Source organism: Caretta caretta, chromosome 6, assembly GCF_965140235.1.
Source record: "Caretta caretta isolate rCarCar2 chromosome 6, rCarCar1.hap1, whole genome shotgun sequence".
Classification (NCBI taxonomy): Eukaryota; Metazoa; Chordata; order Testudines; family Cheloniidae; genus Caretta; species Caretta caretta.
Window position 1 is genome coordinate 81851718 of NC_134211.1, and position 24644 is coordinate 81876361.

The 24644-nt window shown below is 39.1% G+C and overlaps 1 protein-coding gene across 5 annotated transcripts in view; it reads right to left on the minus strand.

The window, feature by feature from the left end:
• HECTD1 (HECT domain E3 ubiquitin protein ligase 1) overlaps positions 1-24644 on the minus strand; it is a 91509-nt gene that overhangs the window by 8730 nt on the left and 58135 nt on the right. For 2 of the 5 annotated variants that reach the window (XM_048852428.2, XM_048852426.2), the window contains exons 25-34: positions 21451-22146; positions 16960-17181; positions 14533-14666; positions 11637-11793; positions 10434-10656; positions 8872-8926; positions 8441-8623; positions 7855-8065; positions 7693-7778; positions 1157-1284 (exon numbers count right to left, since the gene is read on the minus strand). In XM_048852428.2, coding sequence (XP_048708385.1) covers positions 1157-1284; positions 7693-7778; positions 7855-8065; positions 8441-8623; positions 8872-8926; positions 10434-10656; positions 11637-11793; positions 14533-14666; positions 16960-17181; positions 21451-22146 — 2095 coding nt within the window. Of the gene's footprint in view, positions 1-1156; positions 1285-7692; positions 7779-7854; positions 8066-8440; positions 8624-8871; positions 8927-10433; positions 10657-11636; positions 11794-14532; positions 14667-16959; positions 17182-21450; positions 22288-24644 lie in introns of all 5 variants that reach the window. The other 3 variants (XM_048852424.2, XM_048852423.2, XM_048852427.2) reach the window with 2 other exon arrangements.

The window sequence follows — 24644 nt, forward strand, 5'->3', positions numbered from 1 at the left end:
CAGCAAAATGACTGACCAAATATTATTATTTTTATCAACTACAGCTGATTAATAATATAGTAAAAACATCCTGACTGGTTAATAATTAAATCAGTGTTTTAATATCATGTGCTGCAAAGAGCTGGAGGAGACACATTAAAAAGCCACTTGCAGCTTGCAAGCCTCAGTCTGAGTATCACGGCTATATACTATTCTATAAAAATACCAAGATTTTAAAACTCTGAGATTTCATGGCAATGCGGAGCTAGAAAAAAAGGAACTTTTTTCATTAGGCAGAGAAAATGTCAAGCCTCATTGTTTCACACTACTACCCTGAAGGATTAATGTCAGCATGTTAAAGAACAAAAATATTGTGTGTATATATAAACTGAAACTGATATAAGGGACCAAAAGTCCCCTTTTCCTCTTTCTTGTGCTCAGTACAGGAAATGCTAGAGGGAGAAGAGGGTAATATACTGGCATGGTATATGGGTATCAATTTTTATTGATTCAACTTTGACAGAGTTATGCAGATCATCCCAAACGAATGTCAATAAAACCTTTATATCATGCTGCACCATCACGTAGTTTGTAAGTGTCACATAATGTAACAAAGTTTTAGGAATGTTCTAGACTATTAAAAATGAGTCTCTGCTAGCACGGTTCAATGACGCTTCGTTCTCCTTTTCATTACATAAAACTAAACTCACAAATGTATCTTAATTGTCTATTCTCTCTTACAACTATGCTTACCAATGTGGTCTGTGCTGAAATTAAAACAAGTAATAAACTATTTGATTTGAGACCCAAACAAAACCATCAGCTGTTATAGCTTTAGCTGCCTGCTACAGCACACATGCAAACTAAATTGACATGCTGAGGATCTACATGAAGTTTCCGATGGAACATCAAACCACAGAAAGGCCATCCACCCCAGAACCCCTTGGCACAGTGCATAAACAAACAGCTGTAAGTTATCAAAAAAATCTTATTAAAAACATTCACAGATTTTCCCCTTTTCTTAGAAATTAAGTTTATTTTAAAAACTCCTTAAATATGCAAAGAAAAACACTCCTACGATTTTTCATGCTAGGGGAAGTCAAGTTCACTGCAAAACCTAATTAAACACTCAAGACATCTCAGAATCCATTCATTCTGATATGATCATGTCTCTTACCTTGATGCTCCAAATGCTGTGCAAGTGAAATACAGCTGTCTAGTTTCAAATGGTATTAAGAATGGACACTTGCTAGTTAACTGTTCACACCAATCTGGCAAAGCGCCACTTGCTAGTGCCAATGGTTCCTGTAATTTAACACAGAAATAACTGTTTAAAATACCGGGTCAGGTTGCCAAACAACATGATAGATGCACAGAGAACAAGCTTTACTCTGAACCGACTTTTTACGCCTGCTGGGGTAAAAATCATTTTTTTTAAAATCAGTGAATGAAAAGGTTGATGACGTTTCAAGTACTCTGTCTGAGTGGGATGTAAGATGCCTGAGGGCACGCCATCCACTGAGAAACAATGAACCACTGGGACAAGGGATGGGATAGAAGTACCAAGGAGCAACATTTTTCACCCCTGAGAATACAGTTTCTCCTGATCTGCTCAATAATATTGCAGGAATGATTAAGCACAGCAAAGATAATGTAAGCACCTGGATGCCCTACATAGGACCATGAAAAACTTAAAAGAAAAACCTGAAGACTTCAGGCAACTCATTTACAGAGCCTGAGGCCATTATCTAGATATCTGAGGGAAAAAAATTGAAGAAATTTTGATTGACCTTAAAGCACACACACAAAAAATGAGTGGAGGAATTGAAGAATTTTTAAGAATCAGGAATGTCAGAATTATTAGATATAAAATGTGCTTCCACTCTTTAAAATTAGCATATCTTCAAGTTTCATTTTTATTGTGCATCAACAGCTTCATATCAAGTTTGATCAGTTTACATATAAAAAGATGGATTTTCTAAGTGCCAGTTTGCAAGCTCAGTCTGATCTAAATATCAAGTTCTTTCTAGCTTTCAATATCAGTAATACAGATACTGAAGACCAGATTCTTCCCCCAGTTACACCCATGCAATGCTATTGTCTTCAAAGGAGTTATACCTACGCAATGGCATGCCCTCAAAATGTTACACAAATATAAGCAAAGGAAGACTGTGGTCCTGGAACAGGAGTTAAGTTAATAATGCATAAACCTGAACAAAATTCTGCAGGCAGCTTTGTATCTACAGTCAGCTCCTTGTCAAACTCCAAATTAGGCCTAAATTACTCCACTGATTGGATCTAGCGGAGCCACAACCTAGTTATTATATTTCACTGTTGCATATCATTGGCCTCGACTACACCACCTCCATCATCACTCTTAGATAACCAGGGTCTGTAGCGAACAATGTCGGTGGTCAGATTATACGGCTTCATACCAAGTGTCTAAAAGCTCTAGAGGGTAATTACTAATCTAATACCGCCAGGTTAATCATGGACAACCACATGGCCACTGGCAGTGCATGGCCAAGTAATCTCATCTCCTGACCTCAAGTCTGATCTGCAGGGCTTGATATATGGAGACTTCATCTCGGAAACAGGCTATACGACTGGAAAATGTTAACTGGTAGTAACCAATGAGGACTTCAATCCTTTTATGGCCAGTTCTCAATAATACATCCTTATTACAGATATAATCAAACCATGTTATGCCCAGCAGTCACCACTAGCAATGTACAGTAAAAGCTGATTTATCCAGCACTTCACCAACCGGAATGCTATATGAACCAGCATTTCTGATCTTCATTGAAAGTCCAGTTTACAGTCCGGTTGGTGCAGGAATGGTAGGGGGTTGGCATGTGGGAGGGGATGTGGAGCGCGGGCTCTGACAGGGAGTTTGGGTTCGGGAGGGGGCTTGGGGCGCAGGACAGGGTGCTGGATCTGGGGCCGCTCCCCTCAGGCATTTTCTCGCAAGCGGCTACCTGTCCCAGCTGCTCCCAGGTGTAGGTGTGGCAGGCTGCCCTGTGCGCTGCCTCCACCTGCAGGTGCCGCCCCTGCAGCTCCCACTGGCCACTGTTCTTGGCCAATGGGAATTGCGGAGGCAGCGCGCAGAGCTGCCTGCCACACCTCCGCCTAGGAGCAGCCAAGACAGGTCACTGCTTGTGGGAAGCCATCCGAGGTGAGCACCCTCTGGATCCGGTACTCGTAACCTCCTCCCGTGCCCTGCACCCAAATTCCCTCCCAGAGTCCATGCCCTGCACCCTCTCCCGCACCCCCATCCCCACCCAAACACCCTCCCTCTTAGTTAACCCACATTTTTCACTTACCGGCACCCCCCATTCCTCCACAACATGCTAGATAAAACAGCTTTTACTGTATATGAAATGTTTCCAGTCTCCTGCTGTCTTGTTTAAGCAATGTCGATGTTTCAGATCCGTTTAAGAAGATTAGATGCACACAGGTTTGATAAATCCATACTTTGGTTTATAATTTCACCTTCTTCTGGCTCCAGACCCTATGCAGGTCCTTCATGACAGAGGCTGCTAAACCTATTCTCCTTAGAAGGTCTGGCTAGCTGTGCCCATTTAATAACAATTTACTGTCTACACAGACGAAATCATCCACTACTTTCACAGTTTGTCCAGCAGCACAGATGTGTTGTATCACAACTTTTGTGCCGACAGTGGATTTTTGTTTTTGCCCAAGAAACCCTTAGACCAAGAGCAGCTTCCATATGCTGGAAGCTGGTCATCTGCATCCTGGCCAAAGAAAACAACATCATCCGCATAATCCAGGTCAGTAAAAGGAGTTGAACTGACAGTTTTACCAGTACTGGCAAAGATATGTTCAAGGAGCCAATCCATTGCATTGCAGAATAGGGCTAAGGCCAGGGCACATCCCTGCTTCAACCCAGATCTAGTGCAAAACCTGTCAGACCTATGCGTCCCCCATTGCACCTGTGCCCGAGTCATTACTCAGATCTTGAATTAACCTCAAGAGGATGTCGGGAATGCCTCATAGGTCCTTTCACAAGCAGCTCTATGGACAAAACTGAAGGTTGCCTTTAGATCTACATATGTTGCTGTCAAATGATGATGGAATTTGTGATGGATCTCAGATAAAAGACAAAGAGCAAGTATAGCATCCACTGTAGATCACCTAACAGTGGAGCCCAATTGCTCTGGACGACAGCGTTTCACAGCTAGAGCTGAGCAACCAAGATATGTATAAAAACCTTTCCAGGAACAGAAAACACAGTTACTAACCTTCCTTAAATGTTGTTCTTTGTGATGTGTTACACATGTCCTTTCCACGCTTGGTGCGTACACTCCCCGAACACAGTTGCTGAAAATTTTTCCCTCAATGGTACACGCTGGGGCGCCTATAGCACCCTCTGGTGCCGTACGCTCATAGCGCTGGTATAAAGTGCCCAGCTGACCCCGTGTCCCCTCTGTTTCTTCTTTCTGGCCAACTCCAACGTAGAGTGGGAGGAGAGAGGGTCATGGAATGGACACATGCAACAACTCTCAAAGAAAAACACTTACAGAAGGTTACCATTTTTCTTTTTTGAGTGATTGATTGCACATGTGCATTCCACTGTAAGGGACTCAAGCAGTTGCACAGGTGGTGGGATAGACAGGCCAACTGCAAAACAGCTCAACCAAATCTGACACTGTCCCTGGACTGTTGAGTGATGGCGTAATGGGAAGAGAACACGTGCACCAATGAACAAGTCGCTGCTCTGCAAATGTCCTGAATAGCATTTGCACTGCAAATGGCAATGGCATTTGCACTGCAAATGGCAATGGCGCTGCCGAAACTTGTGACCTCATGAAACGTGGAGTCAGGTTAGTTAGTGGCGGAACAGACACATGATCATAACATGTGCAAATGCATGATGTGATCCAGGATGAATTTCTCTGACTAGAGATGGGGAGACCCTTCATCCTGTCAGCTACCACTATAACAGTTGGGTGGATTTACAGAATAGTTTCTATGTACAAAGCTAGGGCTTGTCCGACATGCAATGTGGCGCTTCCCTATTTGCATATGGCTTCAGGTAGAAAACAAGAAGGAAGACTGTCCAATTGCTATGAAACTGAGAACCCACCTTCGGGAGGAAACTAGGGTCAGGACGTAACTGCACCTTATCCTTCCAATGTGAGGACACAGATCTCTGAGACCCTTCTGGCCGAAGCGAGGGCCACGAAGAAAGCCACCTTCCGAGAGGTATAATAAGGAGCACGTTGCCAACACTTCAAATGGGGGTCCTATAAGCTTTGATAACTCCAGGTACAGGTCTCAGGGAGGAACTGGCTCACACACTTGGGGCTATAATCCTTTTGGGCCTTTGAGGAACTAGATAGACATGTCATGAAAAAATGGACTGCTTATCCACCCAAGGGTGGAAAGCCAATATTGCTGAGAGGTGAAGCTGGACTGAGGAGATAGCTAACCCTTGCCGCTCCAGGTGTAACAAATACTTGAGTATTTCCTGTGCTGATGAACGCGTAGGCAAGACTCTGCGTTGGGACACTCAGACGAGAACCACTTCCACTTTGAGAGGTAAGTAACCCTGGTGGAGGGCTTCCTACAACCTAACAGGACCTGATAAACCTGCTCTGAGCAAGCCTGCTCTCCAGGATTTAGCCATGGAGTTTCCAGGCCATCAGGTGAAGGGATCTGAGGTTTGAGAGGAGCAGTCGACCATGCTCCTGAGAGAAGCAAGACTGGAGTTGCCACTGACAGGCCCAGCATAGTGGTCAACCAATGTTGGTGAGGCAATGCTGGGGCTATCAGAATGACACGGGCCTGGTCTCACTTGATCATTAGTAGAACCTTATGCATTAGCAGGATGCATGGGGGGAAGCGTAGAAAAGGTGACCTGACTACGGTAGCAGGAAGGCATCCATGAGAGATCCCAGACTGTGGCCTCACAGGGAGGCAGAACTGGTGACACTTCCTGTTGTACTCGGTTGAAAACAAGTCTATCGGGGGAATCCCCCACTGCTGGAAAACACCTGGAAGAATGGACCACTCGGGTGATGACTGGAGAAAGGCCTGATGAGGCCATCTGCCAGCCAGTTCTGTGCTCCCAGAAGGTGAGAGGCCTGAAGGTGGATTGAGTGGCCCATGCAAAACTCCCACAGCTGAACTGCTTCCTGACACAGGGAAGAAGAGTGAGCCCCTCCCTGCCTGTTGAGATAAAACATGTCTGTAGTGTTGTCCATAAAAACCAACAAGTCTCTGCAAATCTGGCAGCAGTCCCCAACATGAACCTTTCCCAAGCACTTCAGGGAGGTGTACAGGTCACCCAGGGCCATAGCCTTGTTGCAGGAGGGGAAGGTCTTGAAGCCTGGCAACCCAGGCATTCCTCAGCACTGTATAATGGACAAAACTCCGCTAACTCTGAGTTAAACAAACTACACTAAAACCAGCAAAAAAACCCAACTATTTACAACTAACCAAACTATATACAATTATAAGGAAAAGAAGACCACTGAGAGAGCTTGCTGAAGCAAGGAAAACTGTTCCAGCGAATGTTACAGGTGGTAAGAAGGAACTGAGGGGACATGGGGTGGGCTGGTTACTTTCTACCAGCACTCTGAGCATATAGCACCACAGGGCGCTCGAGTCGCCCTGATGGGTACCACTGAGGGAAAAATTTCTGGCAACCGTGCTCGGGGTGTGCGTATAGTGGAATGCACATGTGGATTGTGGAGCACTTATAGGGACATACATCTCAAAGAACCATCGTTACTGCACCAGGTGAGTCACTTCCTCTTCTTTGAGCAGTGTCCCCATGGGTGCTCTTCTGTAAGTGACTCTTAAGCAGCATCCCAGCTGGGAAGTTTGGGCTTTAGAATCTGTTATGGATGATAATACTGCATAGCCGAAGCTAGCGTTGGAAGCAGAGTCCCCAGTAATTGCACATTGTCCTGCAAAGGTATGCACAGACGCCCACTTATGGGCTCTATGGTGTACCTGAGAAGTTCAGGTGTTATGCCATCAGGTCCAGCATCAAGCCCACTTTGCAGTTTGTTTATCACAGAACAAACCTCTTCCAACGTAGGTACATCTATACAGATTTCAAAGTCAGGGATTCCATCTACAACTAACATATCAAGATCTGAGCATGGAGTTGTTTCAGGATAGTTAAGTACCTCTCACTGGTCTTTCACAGCGTCTCTGGATAAATTGCTAGGACAGCAAAACTTTTGATTTACTGAAATGTAAGTGACAAATAAGACCTTAGTCCTGCAAATACTTATGTATGTGCTTGACTTTAAGTATCTGAGCAGACCCAATAATTTCAATGGGATTACTCATGTGCTTAAAATACTAAGTTTTTGCAGGATCAAGACCCAAATTTGAAAAATTAACTACAAAAGTCTGTGCCAGCTAGAAGATTTTTCCATTTTAGTAGGGTCAGCTGATTTATTTTTCATGGGCTTGGAGGGCACAATATTTGTGCAATCTTTAATATTATTAGATTCTTCTTTTTCCATCATATTTTATATCTGGATTAGTTAGACTGTATTGCTTTAAAAAAAAAGTTAACGATTTTAAAAATAGGGAAATAAATTTACCTTTGTGATAAATAAGGGCAAAAGAATCCAGAAGTCTAAATGACCAAATCAGCTATTAAATTTCATACAACCAAAGCAATCAAGAATATAAACAGTCTTAAAACTACAGCATTTATATGATGTTTACCTCAATCTGTTGCAGAATTTTTGTAGTGATTTTTTTGCTTGTGAATTCATCTGGTGGAAAATTAAACTGAAGCTGCTCATCTCCTTCTGAAAATATGAACAGAACTTGTTTATTTTGTTTTCAGTAAAGTGCTGAATAAACCATGTTAGGCTAATTACAAACCTTCTTGAGAAGTTCGTGCTGAGTAAGGGTCACTTGCAACTATATACAGAATACGGAGTAACTGCAGAACATCTTCCACACCACAGGAATTCTGCCCACTACCAGCTTTGGCCTGAGGTTGTTCTCTTGCCAAACTAAGAATATCAGAGTTCTGAAGAGTGGAAATGGCTCCCTGGCTCAATCCAGATTTGGATCCATGCTCACAAAAATCCTGTAAAAAGGGTTATTAGAATGAAAATATAGAGACCAGTATTTTTACAACAGTGTATCAAAGTAAATTAGTCACTTTACGAACAAGAATGGGTTATTGTGTTTAGCCTTTTAGAGAATTAAAACTTTTAAAAGTACAAACAGTACTATGGTCCAGACTATGATCTGAGTGCTTTTTAATATTAATGCTCCTGACAAAAAGGCATGTAAAAGAAATGGAGCCAGCAAAGACTAAACTTGATATTGGCACATGAACCATACAGCAATTTTGTAGTCACATCTCACACCCCTCCTCCTCAAGAGCCTTCAAAGCTGCAAAATGAAGCACACCGCCATTCCCAACCAAAAAAAAACATGTTTGGATGCGGACATATACCTTGTAGGCAGCTATGAGCTGAGAACAATTTCTGTTTTTCCTAATACTTTTATTAGTGCCGGTTAATTTCCAGTGGCGCAGGAAAGCTGAGTCTGCATTCTTCTGCAGGTAGGTTATCAAGTCATTCTTTGGTAATTCATCAGTGCCAAGGTACTGTTCCACATGCTCTATTGACCAGCAACCCTACAACAGGAACCACCAAATGTTGGTCTTTCCTGATTGTAAAGTCCTAAAGATTTCACATGCATTATACACAATTTCTTTAGGAACATGCATTGACAAAAATTTCCACTCATATCTTCTAAATATTCAAGAACTGTTAGTGCTTTTTAAAAAAATGTTGCATTTCACAAACTGCAATGATTTGTTTTGTTATAGTTTAAACAGCCACACAATGTAGGGATTAACAAAAGTACCAAAATCAGTCTTACCATTTTTCCACTCTCTTTCTCTTTATCAGAATCCTTCATTTCTCTGTACATGATTCTAAAACATGAAAAGACTAGTGTTAATGTTTTTAAATAGCTTTTCAGAATAGCACAATAATGCTATACTGATTCACTCAGATTCCTTAGTACAGCCTCTACATTCTGCAGTTATACTTTATTGTTTTGTTGGAAGTTGCTTGATTATTAGGTGACTTGTAAAAGAGCAGTAGCAGCAGTTCTTCCTGGTAGCAAGTGCAAGATGCCCCAACTCACCAGAACACTTACACTCATGCTCAGAAACATGTGTTTAAGGCCATTCCTTTCTGGCAAAGCATTTAAGCTCCATTTGCTTAAATGGGGCCTGAGTGATCCTACAAATGCTGGTCTCTAGAATGTTGCTAACAGAATTTATCTAGAGGTAGGGAAAGGATGTGCTTACATTAGGATGCCTTCAGTCATGTTTCAGGATATGTCTACACTACAATCGAGAGGTGTGACTGAAACATATGTAGACCTATCTGAGTTACCTTTGATGTAGCTAGATCAAAGTGAGCTCAAGTAGCAACAGCAGTGAAGGCCTGGCTGCTCTTACATCTGCACTAGAGTCCTGTTGGGGGATGGGGCTAGCATGTGCAGCCTCTTGTGTTGCCACAGTTTCACTACTATTGTTCCTTGAGCTAACTTTGATCTAGCTATATCAAAAGGTAGTTTGGATATGTCTACCTATTTTGTAATCACACTTCCTGAATTCAGTGTAGATACACCCTGAAGCACATGACTGAAGGCTTCTAAAGTAGATCAGGCTAACTAGATCAAAGGTAGCTCAAGTATGTCTACACCTGCTACAAACATACCTCCTAACTGCAGCACAGACATACCCTCAGGGAACAATACTGAAAATGGCTCAGAGAAAAACCTGTTAGTTCCTTGGATACAAGGTCAGGATGAGTGAAAATACACTACTACTGAAAAGGTAACTGGGATAGGGACTCAGAAGAAAACCAAAATACATTAATAGTGTATCACGCTTCACAGTTCATGGAATGAAAAACCTCCCCACTGTACTGAACACTAATTTCATTAATGAGATCAGAGATACAAAATCAGCCATGCCAAACTCTACAAAGCACTACAAAAACCACAATGAATCTGCAATAAAAAAATGTAGATAAAAAATTATAATACAAGCAATAGAATGTAAGAAAGATTTAGATCTTTTACATAAAGTCTATATAGCAGGGTATGGCCAGGGACTGAGTCACATCCCTAGTAGGCCATCGCAGACACGTTTTATTAAGGACACTGATTACTTCCCAGCACCTCCTTCAACACTGCATTTTTAGAAGAGCAGCAGGCAGAAGTAACCCTCTTCAGATCCACTCTACATTGCTGCAAAATCCCTCTTCTCTCCCTCAAGTTATTAGTTGCAGATGGTATCACTTTCTTTGCATCTTGTGAGAAAAAGGCAGTCACAAATCTTAACATGCATTTTTACAGCAATTTCTTAGCCAGTCATCCTCAAATAAAACCACTGTAGATGCATTCATATATTTATAATCTCTTACGTGTATGTTGGCTCCCAAATACGTCTAAGTTTATCAGATTTCACATTGCCATTACAGGAAAGCTGCAGTAATTTCTGTACATAGTAAAAGATGGTAGATCGGAAATTTGTTAGGGGTAACTCTACTTCCCGAGTTGTACCAAGACCTGTAACTTTCAAGGTAAGAGCTAAACGAGGTGATGGCATACACTCAACTTCTTCCAGGAGTTCTGAGTGGGGTGTACCTGTATTTGTAAAATCATTTAAGAAACAATTAACAAGAAATTCATGAAACGTAAGTACTCCCCACACATACTACTTAACATTAATAATAATATGCCCTTAAAAGAACATTTACTGATTTAATATTAAATGTCTATATCCCAAAGGAACAGTGTTAGGATAAAATTATATTAAAAACAGCATGATGTATCTATGTTGCCAACAGCTAAAGGAATTTCTGAAACCTAGATTTACTTATTTGTTTACTTTTTTGCATATCAGTTTGGACAATGAAAGCAGAAGAGTTAACTTTATTTCTTTCATTCAATTTCACTATCAGGTTCTCCCGTAGTAGCAGAGGATAGCAAGGGACCTGACAACATCCTTCCCTTTAAATTACCAGATGCACTTAAATTTCTCCTTCAAGCCTTAATATCTTCCCCTTATACTGGGTCTTTTCAATTTGTTTGTACTAAGGATGGATATTTATTGTACAACGCTTGCAGGCTGAAGCCACAACTCTCTTCCAGTTATTGGGCACTACAGATAGAAAGACCTACAGTCACTGTTCCCTCTAAGCTGTGTGCATGCATACAGATCTGAAACCGCGTGCACATGGCGAAACACCGCGCGCACTCCAGCTTCGGCTTTTTTCTTTTTTTTTTGTGCTTCGGCAGCAGCACAGAAAAAATTTTTTGCGCACACGGCCTGTTAAAAATTAGAGGGAACACTGCCTACAATACCTTGCTTTTACAGTGTGAACAAGCACTCTCAGGGCAAATTAGATGCCAGCTGATGGAGATTCATGGGGCTTGGACTGTGGGACTGTTTAACTGCAGAGTTGATTTCAGGCTCAGGCTGCAACCCAGGCTCTGGGATCCTGTGAGGTGGGTGGCTGCCAGAGCTCAGAAGTCTTCACTGCAATTAAACAGCCTTGCAGCCTGGGCCAGCTGTGGGTGTCTAACTGCAGTGTAGACATAGCCTCAATGTTCTTCCAGCATACCTGGTGGAGGGATTTCTAGATCAGTTGTCTGTTGGACATTAGTACGGCCAGGTCTTGGGTCAAAAGCAGGAACCAAAGCAGAAAACTGACGTTTCAATACATAGTCATCATCCCATGTTCTTCTGCGTCCACCTTTAGTTTCATATTCCTCTTCTTCCTGTTGAAGCAAGATTCCACACAGAAACCATTTGATCAACAGTTAAACAAAAAAGAGTAGTTACAAAATAAGGCAGAGTTATATAAAAGGTAAAACTAAAAGCAAACTAAAAAGGAGTACTGGGGTTCTATTCCCAAGATCTAACTTCTTAAGTTACCTTCAGCAAGGTCAAAACCTCCATTTTTTTCAAGTGAAAAATGGGAGTTAACTATCCTTACCCATTTTTGTAAAGAGCTTTGAGATCTACATTTTGAAAAAATACTACTATTAAATATACATTGGGAATACTATTCACAAATTGACGCTGTTTGTAGCTACAAATGCACTCCCTGCCACTCCAAACAATTTTATTCATCAATACAAGACAACAGGGAAAATAATTAAGGCTGAGAGTCTGTCACAGACGTCACGCAAGTCACAGACACCGTGACTTTCCGGAACCTCCATGACTTCCACATCTGCCGCGGCCCCAGGGCCAGCCATACCCCCAGTGGGTGGCCTCAGAGCAGCTGCAGTGTCCTGGGGCCCAAGAAGCAGCTACGATTAAGTCAGGGGCATTTATAGTAAAACTCACGGACAGGTCACAGGCCGTGATTTTTTGTTTACTGCCCATGACTTTCACTAAAAATTAATTTTTAGCCTTCAAAATAATTAATTGGAAAGCATTTAGTGATCTATATTTAAAAATAGTTTCAAAGTTTTCACTGAAAGCACAACCTTACCAGGATCTCTTATCCACTAACAAAAAATAGGATTTAAAAATACTTCAATTTGCATGTAAAATTAGCCACAAGAGGTTGTTCACAAATTCCCATGGAAATAACTGAAACATTTAAGGAAACCTTCAAAGATAAAATAGTAAGGCCAAAGCTGTCAAACTTGGATTCCCATAAATTAGGTTTCTAAATCTATGTTTAGGCATCTAAGTCGCCAGATTTACATAAGTGTGAGCACACATGAATCCCAATGAAGTCAAGGTGATTTGTAGATGTTCAATACATCTGAAAAGATGTGAAGAATTACTCCGTAGGCAAACTAAGAGGAAATTCAGAACCATTACCACCAGAAGTCTTATGTTTCTCATTTTAGCTCCTGCAATGTCCATTCTCGCCACCTCCTTTTCTGAGGTCCCAGCACATACATACTGTGACATCACAGCTATCACGGAACCAAACCAGAGCATGGAATCAACCACAATGGGTCAGGCAAGACCTGTGTGTATGAGGTTTTTTTTTAAGGATTTTTAAATACAGTGCACTTTTTTTCTTCCAAAGCTACCGAAATTCAATCTAAAGTCTGAAGTGATACTGGTCAATCTTGCCAGACTACTGTACACCTTTCGGGAATCTGATTTGTCTTGGGTACTCCCAAGTTTCACCTCTCTCAAAAACTATTTAAATTACAAAATCAGACATAAAAATACACAAGTGTCACAGGAAACTATTACTGAAAAATTGCTTACTTTCTCATTTTTACCATATAATTATAAATCCATTGGAATAATATTGTAAATAAATATTGTAGTTACATTTCAGTGTATAGTATATAGAGCAATATAAACAAGTCATTGCCGTGCTGAAATTTTAGTTTGTACTGACTTTGCTAGTGCTTTGTTGTAAAACCCGGCAAATATCTAGATGAGTTGATGTACCCTCTGGAAGACCTCTGCATATCTCCAAGGGTACGCGTTTCTCTCATTGATAATCACTGAACTAGGGGAAGTAGAAGATTTGGCCAGAATAACACTGGCTCTTGTTACTGAAGTTGTGTTCCCATCATTTGTGGATCAGGTTCTCAGTCCAGGAGTCTGATTAGATTCCCAGCCGATAACAGGAGAGAAGGTAGCAGCTGTGGCAGGTCAGCTTTTTTCACTTTCACACAGCCAGAAGGTTGTACCCACTGCTTTTGATGTTGACAGTGAACTGTAAACTTTGGATGCAACTATCATCCTTTTTCTTTGTCACCTGGAGATTTCATTACTGCAATACTCTCTGCATGGGGCTGTGTCTTAAATCCACCCAGAAACTGCAGCGGGTACTCAGAATTTGGCAGACTATTTGTTAAGTTGTGTGTCATTTTATGAGCACATTAAACTGGTGATCTATGATCTGAACTGGCTGTTCATTGGTTTCTGGGCTGATTCTAAAATGCTGGGTTTGGCCTATAAAGGTCTGAAAAGGCTGTGACCTGCCAGTGTTAGAAATTTCCTTTTCTCCTTATAAGATACTGCCATGGAAGCACATGAGCTATGGCTCCTTTGGTACAAAAAAGAAGGAGCTGGTGGAATGGCACTCACTATCACGGCCCTGCACCTTTTAATTTTCATTCCCTGATCACAGTCTGTAACAGTCCAAGCTTATTAGCGTTCAGGGCACACTGCAAGCCGTATTTTTAATTGCTGGCCAACAAACCGAGGGTCAGATTGGGGAGGTAGTACAGTGGTTTAATTGGTGAGGTTTATTAATTTGGTATATTTATGTTACTGCTAGCATAGTGCTACTAGCAAGTAACTGTCAATATCTATTTATGCTGAATTGTTTTAAGAATTTGTCAAGTTGACTCAGAGCATGGAGCGGGTACTCTTATGTATTTATTATAACTCTAAATAAGCTCTAAGGATAGAAAAGCCAGTTCTAGGTCCCCACATTGCTAGCATATCTATGGGTGTTTTACATAGCTTTCAATATGCATACTTTATTTAAATGGAAAATATTTTTGTATGGTAGGTATATACTATACCATAACTTCCTCATATTCCTGATCTTCTTGATTGTCATCTTCATTTTCATCATCTTCCTCATCTGGCTCAGGCAGATCCTCATCATCCTCTAACTCTGCTAATAGAGTACTTGCCCGGCAGCTATCAAGAAAATCTATATATAAAATAAAAGAGACACAAACCCATTAAAAAAAAAAATTATATAATTTTGAAAACTAAAAGCAGAGAAGAAAGAATGAAAACAGATTTCATTTAAACAAAATAACTATTAAGGAAGACAGGGCTAAAACCTAGTTCAAGATACTCTGGCAATGTGGAAAAGAAAAAAAGGTAAAGCACCTAAGATAGCACACTTGGCAAAGAAACAGGAGTCTGTTCAAAGGACACAGTAAAAATATTTAGCAGTGTATGTGTCTAACTATTTCTTAGAAGTAACACCTACAATCACAGAACTGGTAAAAATGGGGGAAAAAATCTTTACCTCTTCAGTTTATATTACGCATTTCATAGCATTTTATATTCAGTCACACAGTCAGTTTCCCCTTTTATTGTGGGTCTTTCATATTTGTGTAAATATGTGGACTGTAAAACTACAAAGATTGGTAGCGGTACTCGGGGGTGATTACGACCTTCAAATACCTTTAACTCATTTTTAGACTAATTTCAAATTAATGGTGTCCTTTTTACTAACATTAAGTGTGTGTTCCAAACCATGACACATGACTAAGGCTATGATTTAATCATGGGTATTTTTAGGCAAAGTCACAGACAGATCACGGGCAATAAACAAAAATTCACAGCCCATGACCTGTCCATGACTTGAACTATAAATACCCCTGACTAAATCTTAGCTGGGGGGCCATTGCAGAAGTCACGGAATCAGTGACTTCCACGACCTCCATGACAGACACGGAGCCTTACAAATGACATAATGTAACAGACTCTTTTGATAATATATTTGTTAACACCATTTTTAAAGATAAAATGTATAATCACCCGTACTCCCCTAGTGTCTACTAAAGAGGATTTTTTTTTTAGTGTGTGTGTGTGGGGTGGGGGGGGTGGTATCTGCACCTCTGCTATGGAGGCTCTACCAGAGCACAACAAATAAATTCATCTATCCAAGCAACCTCTGTGTCGTTCCCAAGACTCCAGCAGGAATTCTATGACTACCACATCAGTCTTTCCCGAGTACAGTGTGCTTTAAGCCCAGCCACCGAGCCATAACAAAAAGTTTTTGTCAACATGTAGATATTTGAGTGACACTAGTTCCATTTAGTATCACAGAATCAAAGAAATTAGAAATGGAAAAGGCATATTCAGACATCTTGACCATCCCCTCTAATGGGCCTAATCCATTGAAGTGAATGGGCATTAGACAGGGGCCCAAGACAGAACTTCTCTACATTCTTTAAGTGCTTTGTTCATTTTAGTTTTAAATGACTCATGTAATGGAGTTCTCATGACCTCCCTTAGGAGGCTATTCCCCAGTTTAATAAACCTCTATGCTACAAAGTATTTCCTGATATCCAGCCTAAATTTTCCTTGGCTCAATTTCATCCCTTTCACTCCTATATATTACTCACCTTAGACTACCCTAAATTCCCCCTTTTCCATTTTAGTATTTACACCCTTTAACTGCTTATCTTATCCCATAGTTAGCATTTAGCCAAGCTAATCTGTATTGTGCATTTAAGTTCTTTTGTGTCTTTCCTCATAAATAAGACCATTCCATCCTCTTAATCATTTCATTTTTTTAAATTCCCTTCAATTTGTTGACATTCCTCTGGTATTGGGATTCCTGGAACCACACACACACACACACACTCTCTCTCTCTATTGATTCATAAAATAAAATGTGTTATCGCTGAGATAAAAGGCAATGGCCTGGATTTTTAAAAGATATTTGGGCATTGCTGTGTATAGCATTGCAACTGGTTTAGGAGACTAAATCTCATCTTCAAAAGGGATTCAGACCCTTTTGAAAATGATATTTAGGCTCCTGAATCAGTTAGGAACTGTAATGCTAAGCACAGGAATGCCTAAATACCTTTAAAAATCTGGACCAATATACCTATACAACACACAAAGAAGAATGTTTGATTTTAAAATACATCTATTTACTGAAGGTTTTAGACATTAAACTCATTGGTCCAATTTTTACAAAAAATCAAATATATTATTTAAATGCCTACATAAAAAAAATCAGTAAGAGTGCAGGAGAGAGATTTAGACTATAAAAAACAAAATGGACAAAAACACTGCCATTATATCAAAATTCCTTTGAATGAGCACAGCCTTGCATAACTCATGACAGGTGAACAGCTCAACTCTCAAACACTGTTCAGGAAATAAAATACTAAACAAAAAACCATCAAAAAGATAAAGAAGAAAAGGAAAATCATTAATGGGAGGTCTGCTTATGTTCATTTAAAAATGAAACTTACCATATAAAGAATATTCTGCCTCCTGACCTGTATCGCTCTCACTAGATGTTGATGTTAGGCTAGTAGTTAGAGTGTTACTAAGTGACTGACCAACAGATAAAACTGTAGTTGCTGTAGCTACATTGCTGCTGCTAGTAACACTGGATGTAGACATGGTCACTGTTGATGTGGTACCAGTTGTAGTCAGATTAGGAAAACTTTGGGCACCCATAAGAGGAGAAGCTATAAAGATATGGTAAGATACAATAAATGATTCGAAGAGCACAATTTACATGCATGAGTCCTGTGTTTGGGGGAAAAAAAAAAAATGTGGGGTTTTTTGGCTTGAAAGTCACCATAGGTAACCTGTCTAGGAAGCCTATGAGAAGAGGGGTCCTAAACACAGAGGTGTACAGCAACTGTTTGGTGGGTGTAAAATAGACCGCATGTCCAGTTTGGATCAACCTCCATGTAAACTAAGCAAAATTTTATTAAATACATCCCACTGTATACAAATTCCTTGGAAATCTGCAATACCTTCTTTAAAACCCAGTTTAATCTGATTTGATCTCTTCTCTAACTAATGTCAATACAATTTAATAGATATACAGAGAAAATATTCTAACTGCAAAAAGACAGTTAGAAACATTAGAACGGATATAATTTTGTAGATTCTGATGTTTGTGCATTTTACAAATCCTACAGAAACCCTAACCTGACATTCTCTCACATATGTACTGTTTTGTTTAATTCTATGTACTGTGTTTATTCATTAATATGGGCAATGTACTTCAGTCACAGGTGCTATGAAAAATGTAACTTAATTTCCAAACTTGTGTTAAAAATCTCAGCCATGATTTTATCTTAAAATCGTTTTCTGAATTTACCTTTTTAAAAAACATTAAAGACTAAAAACAAGAAAAAAAGAACTGTGAAAAAAAGAACACATGCTCATAAAATACACTAATTGCGTTTTATTTTAAATGTATAATAATTAAGGCCCTACTTGAATTACTGGATGATCTTCAAATAATTGTGGCTGAGGTGCAGACAAGACATGGAAAATCACAGAAAAGTAATAATGGACCTTTATTAATAGCGGTAATTTGGAAAAGCCAGAGAAGACCTATTTGTTTAAAAAAAATTGCTGGAAGGATATAAACACTCTAGTATAATGTTATGCCTGCTGTTTTTTTGTTTTGTTTTTTAACGAGACATTATGCTGCAACAATAGTACATTCGTTACAAAAGAAAGGTGACTGGTACAATATAAACTTCAGAAGATTATAAAAGTCTTAACACAATTACTGTAGAAATCAAGTCCAATCACTTTAGCCTTTTATATTTTACTGTTATTGCAGTACTAAATGCATAATCAAAATGTATGCAAAATTGTGGACTGTGCAAAGCAAGCTAATTAAAATAAAAACTGTAGTGGTATCCCAATATCGCAGGATCCACAATATCACGAATGAAGTAGGGCCTTAATGATAACTGACATATGTGCAAGCTTTTGTTTACTGTAATTCAATGGGCAGAATTCTGGGTATTTACATGGTGACCGTGATTATATATGCAGTGCCGTACGGTGTATCTGTAAGAAACCAAACACGTAAACCTCAATCCTGCAAATATTTCTGCACATGCTTAACTTTAAGCATGTGAATTGTCCCGTTGACTTCAATGGGATTTCTCACATGCCTGAAGTAAAGATTGTGTATGTTCGCAGGCTCAGGCCATAATAAAAATATAGCTTGCTGCATGTTATGTGATTTTCAAACATCATTTCTATAAAACATGTGAAATACAGGAGTTTGAAGTTTTAAAAATAAGCTTTTTAATTATTAAAAAAAGCAATTTTGGAAATTGCTTCCAAAAGGGACACAAGCAATTTAATCACATTAGAAAGAGTTTAGAAAAAAATTCAGTTTGTTTACTCAGTGCATTTGATAGCTCTGTGTATAATAAATGTTACTGCCTCTGTTTCATTCTGTAGTCAATCATTTCCCCTTTGCTGATATGAGTCTTACACAATAGGCTAAAAATTAAAACTAGGAACATCACAAAAATTGGCTGGGGTGTCCCAGGCAGTATAGTACCTGAAAATTTCACAAACTAGATTTAAATGTTGAGGTTTCCTTTAAGTAGCTAACTTCACTTCCTAAAGAGACCTCTCACTGCCCCATACCTCTTTAAAGACAAGCACGAGAAATTTCAGGCCCAAGGATTTTTTTTTTTTTTTTTTTAAGTTTGAAGAGCCTGAAAAGGGGGATTATAATAGTGTGGATATCTTCTCATACACAACCACAGTAGCAACAGCAAGTTGTTACTAGAATAAGGATGAGGTACAGTAGAAGTCAAAGTCAGCACATGCCAGCTGTTATTACACGGTTATACAAGCGTAGAGAAACTGGTTAGCTCAGATACCACTGCATAGTAACTACTGGTAAATGCTGATATTTTTAAATTGCAACCATAATAGCTAGATCCCCAGACCCAATCATCTGTAATTTCAGACAGACGGTTTCTGGACAAGCCTATAGGCAGAATGTATCTGAATTCCAGGCCCTCCACTTAGCTATGTGTAACCCCAACGCGTCCCAAGCTTCAGAGACTTCTCAGTTAAATATCCCAGATGAACCCACACTTGTAAAAGCAACAGCGGGCGGGATCGAACCTGGGACCTCTGGAGCTTAGTGCATGAGCCTTTACTACGAGCTAAAAGCCATATGGCTCTTCACGAAGGCTGTAAAGCAGACTCATTTACCTCTCTCTAAGTGGTCTCTGTGCCACTAGATGGGACAAAACACCACACCCAGGAGGTTTGTGGGTTACATATGCATCATATTAAGTATGGTTTCTTTATTGAATTTAGTCCTTGGTGCCACATCTCTACTAGATGCCATTTTGTCCTTTTATAAAATTCAAAATAATTCCTAAAAGGAGAGAATTTTTTTTTAATTAAGATTTAATTTTGAAATAAGCAATTGGCAAGTTAAGGACTGGGTTTATTTGCACTTTGCATCACTACTGTTTCACAATATGTGTCTTAACATGCTGCCAAATTCTAGGAAGCTAATTAAGTGTGCTTTAAAACACATACTATTGTTTTCAATCAAAGCCCCCCCCCACCCCCCACACACAAATTAACTTCAGCATTACTGGCACTGTTCTCCTGCTCTATGAATCAAAAAGCCAGTAATCTCTTTCTTCCTTTACTCCTTCCTCTATTCCCCTTTATCTTTATGCCTGCCCCAAAGTGTTAAATTATTTTTCCTGATCTCACTTTATGAACATAAGAATGGATAGCAAAAACAAACTGAAAAGTTTTCTATACATCATCATTCAAAGAAAAAAGATTAACACACATGCACGCACACACAAAAGGAACAAGGAGCAATCCCTTTTACTGTAGCTGGTCATTCACCTATTTGGAGAAAAAGAATACAAGGAAAAGGAACACAAAAGGTATGGCAATTCTAATATGAAACTGAACTGTTGCTTTCTGGTTAGGATGGCTTCATTTCTCTGAACTTGGTCAATTTGATAAAAGGCTGCTCATCAATGCCTTCCCCTAATTTAAACAACATAATTGGTCAAATTTACAAAACAAACATCTACAAGTTATATGATACACCAAGTGAGAGACAGTGCCATTGTAAAACTCAGAAGAGTGAACTCACTCATAATAAACAGCAGGATTTTATATACTTCCTTTACTATACCTTAAATCCAGCAAAGGACTGTAGCACATACCTTGCCTCAAAATACATACAGTACCATTGAAAACAATGGAACTACACACATGCTTAAAGTTAGGCATATGCCTAAGATTTGTTGGATCAAAGCCATAATTATACACAAACTATACACAGCATAATGAATTCAGTAAAGTGGATTGCAGTTGGCCTTAATATTAAGTGGGAAATTATATCCATGGAAATTTTAAAATATCTTTCTATTGTACACTATTTTTTCTTTTACTGTGTTCTTTAGTTTTAAGTCTACAGAATCAATTCACAATGTGCAGGAAAATCCCCTAGTAATACTGGTAATTACATATATACTTTTCCCCCCTCAGGTAGATCAGACCTCTGCATGTGTGTAAATGTATGTAATATGGAACCGATTAAAGAGGCAGCCTCATAAATCAGCTGCTGTTACTTTTCCAGCATCTCTAATTTTGTTGAAGTATCACATTTTCAAAAATGTGTTACAGGAATAAACTTATTTTCTTGTTTGGAGAATGCTACAGAGGGAACAAGGACAGTTGACACCAATATAGTTACAAATTAGTGAAGAAACAGCAATACGCCATTTCCCAAATACAATGAACTCTTCATGAGTTATACAAAAACACAGGAAATGGGGGCTGATGTAAATTCCATATCAAGCTTTCAGAATGGACCACATTTAAAGTCTAAAAGGAAGCCAAAGACAGACACATCCTTCCACATCCCTCTTACATGAACCATTTGATCTCATTTTCTGTCAAAAATATATCTTACTTACTTGCAGTGCTCATGACATTCCTTCCCAAAGTATTAGTGTTGTTATCACTGCTACTTCGGCTTAAATTCATGTTGTTAGTGGCATTGGTACGTGCTATGTTTGCCACTCTTCGTACAAAAGACTCCAAGCTAGAAGTTTCACGTGAAGATAAATTAGGAACACTTGCACTGGAGCTCATTGGAGCACCAGCAGCCAACAAAGAACTCACTGACAGTCTGTTACTTGCTGAAGAGCTAAGGGGTCGTTGGGAAGCTGCTTCTTTATTGGTCAGTTCAGATACTGAACTAACATCAGGAGAGCTCACACTAACAATTCCCATGGATATGGCACTAGACTCCCCAGGAGTACGTATGGAATTGTCAGGACCTAACTTCCTTTCTGCATTTTCATTTCCCATGTCCGCTGTTAAGGTGCTGGTGCTTGCACTGGATGATGACCCTACTTCAGCTTGAGGCATGTTATCAGCAGAAGACAGAACAACAATTGGCTCGTGGACGTCAGTGCCTGAAACTATATTCTGTTCCATTACACTCTCTGATCTCCGCTCCATTTTGCTCGAACCCAAGCTGATGTCGCTGCTACTGGCCACGCTACACACAGAACTGCTGCTTCCTTTTCTACTTGAGGAGCCTGCAGCAGCAGTCGTCTTGTCTGGACAGTTGTTTTTCACCAAGCTGCTCCATGACTGCGTTGTGCCTGAAACAGTGGATGAAACAGGTTTGGGTGATGCCGCTGAATCAGGGTCGTACCCTGGTGCAAGCTTGAGGTCAAACTTTCCTTCTGCGCCCATACGGTAAGAGTTAGAGCCACCAGCATCCCAGGTGACATCAATCCAGCCTGGAAAGGGACAGGAGTTTGTGAGACCCAGCAGAAAGCAGACAGGAGCGTGTCAGACAGTAGCTCCACAATATGGGATCAGCTTTGCATCAGGGCTGTATCTCTGAGTTACTAAAATTAGTAAATAGCCTTCAGTGCCAATTAAAATGAAAAAAGTTTTTGAACTTAAATAATTTGATAGTTTTACTAAATTAAGTTGGCATTCACATGCCTTAACTAATCTCTATTTTTAGGGTCTGAGAATCCAGCCAAAAAAAGTTTGCTCCAGGCTGGAATTTGGCATACTAGATGCCTGTTAAACAGGCATTTCTTCTTGTTTAAAAAAAAAAAATCTTTATTTTAATTAAAGATGGATATGAGTTTCATATAAGTGGGCTTGAAGTATTTGTAAGATAAAATGTTTACTATAACAAAGGATGCTAATACAGTTTCCCCTAAATTTACAAATTTCACTCCTTAAAAATTAAGGAAGTTAAGTCAGCAAAAATCATAATTATGTATTAAAATAAGTATTAAATTTATGTATTAAAATTTCTCATGTCTTTACTTATTTCTGTGAAACTGTAATAATTACAACATTGTTATATATGTTGCTTAAATGAAGCTCAGTGTGCTAGCATCTTTAAGTTATAGAATGCATATTTAAAAAACAAAATTGATTAAACTGGGACTTTTTTCTTTCCTGTATTCAATTGAAAATACAAATAATTTTACTGAAACTCAGTTTTTTAGTTCAGTAATTAATGTGGACCCAATCCTGCATTCCTTACTCACATGAATAGCCTCACTGACTTCCACTGGACTATACAGGTAAGGACTACTTGCTCGAGTAAGGGTGGCAGGTTTGGACTCTATAATTGCAAAAGAATAATAAATTTAATAGAATGTTTGACTAGATGATTACTTGAGATGAAAATAGCTCTAACAGGGGATGCACCTTTTCAATTCTTTTATTAGAAGATGTTTCTAACACCATTGTGATGAAAGACTAACATAAGCAAGTTCAAAAGATAAAGTTAATATCTAAACCCTTAATTCAGACTATTGTTACTACTGCTCACATCGTGTATAAATGGTAAAATGTTACTCTCATGTTTTAATTTCTTGCTTGTCTAAATGTTTATCACAATCTTAATGTTTCATAAAGGTTTTTTTTTTTTAATTTAAGCTTTACTATATGTTGTTATAATGAAAGTCGGTAGCACTGTTTCAACTGATCAGAACTTTCCATTAAACTCATAAAAATGTGGGGGGTTTTTTAGTCATTTTATATCACATCAGAAAGAAATGAGACCTAGAAACTGTCAAGCCAGATGCACGTTTTACTATTTCAAATAAAGACAGATATGAGCTATTTTTAAGTTAAACATTAAAATGTACTTTTGGCATCATCAGATGCTTTTTTTGTCTATGCAAAGTTCTACCCAAAAGGCATAATTTTTTAGAAGAAAATACAACTTCAGAGGCAATTCTCAAACGAGGCCAACATGCTCTTGCATTTTGGAGAAAAAAAGTGTTTTTAAATGGCCACAATCTTCATATGTCAAAAATAGGTATCCACATTAGCAGTGTCACAGTTTATGAAGTATTTTTGTTTTTACTATGCACTGATAAACATTTAAGAGATTTTATATGAACTGTTTCAAGCCACCTCAAACTGAAACTTGCCATGCGAAAGGTGACACACAAAATTTGAATTTTTCCTTTTCTCCATTAAAAACTCAGGATTTCAAATGCTTTTCTTGCCAAACTCTACACACAAGATAGGGATGTAAGTCCCTTATCATGGTAAACAAATATGAATTTCCTTATGGGGTTCAGGAGAGAATGTTTTGGAAAAGCAAAATCAAATATACTATTCATAGTTAGTAGTAGCTTTCCTACCCTATTATTTTTAGATTATCTGATTTTAAAAGCCGATATGAAATTTTTTCATATATATAACGAGGTCACTTTCTACGCATTAGGAATCTTGCTCCTGCAAGGTGCTGGGTACTCTTGCCCCAGTCCAACAAAGCATTTCAATATCTCCTTAAAATTCAGAAAATTCCAACTAAAGTCACTGGGATGTTTCTTGCAATATTCCAGCAATGCATAGGAAGACTATAGTACGGATAAAGAATTTGCTGATACGTTTTATGTAATCTGACTTAACCACATGAGAAGGCTGAGCAGTAGTTTCACTTATTTTAAATAATAAAGTTTTAACAAAGGGAGATAAACCATTGATTTAGTAGGAGATTTGCATGATAAAAATACTACTCACCAACCATACTTAGAAAAGTATTGCAAATAAGAATATGGCTGTGGATGTGGCTGCATCTGTTAAGAGCAGTGTACTGGCCATGGAAGAGTTC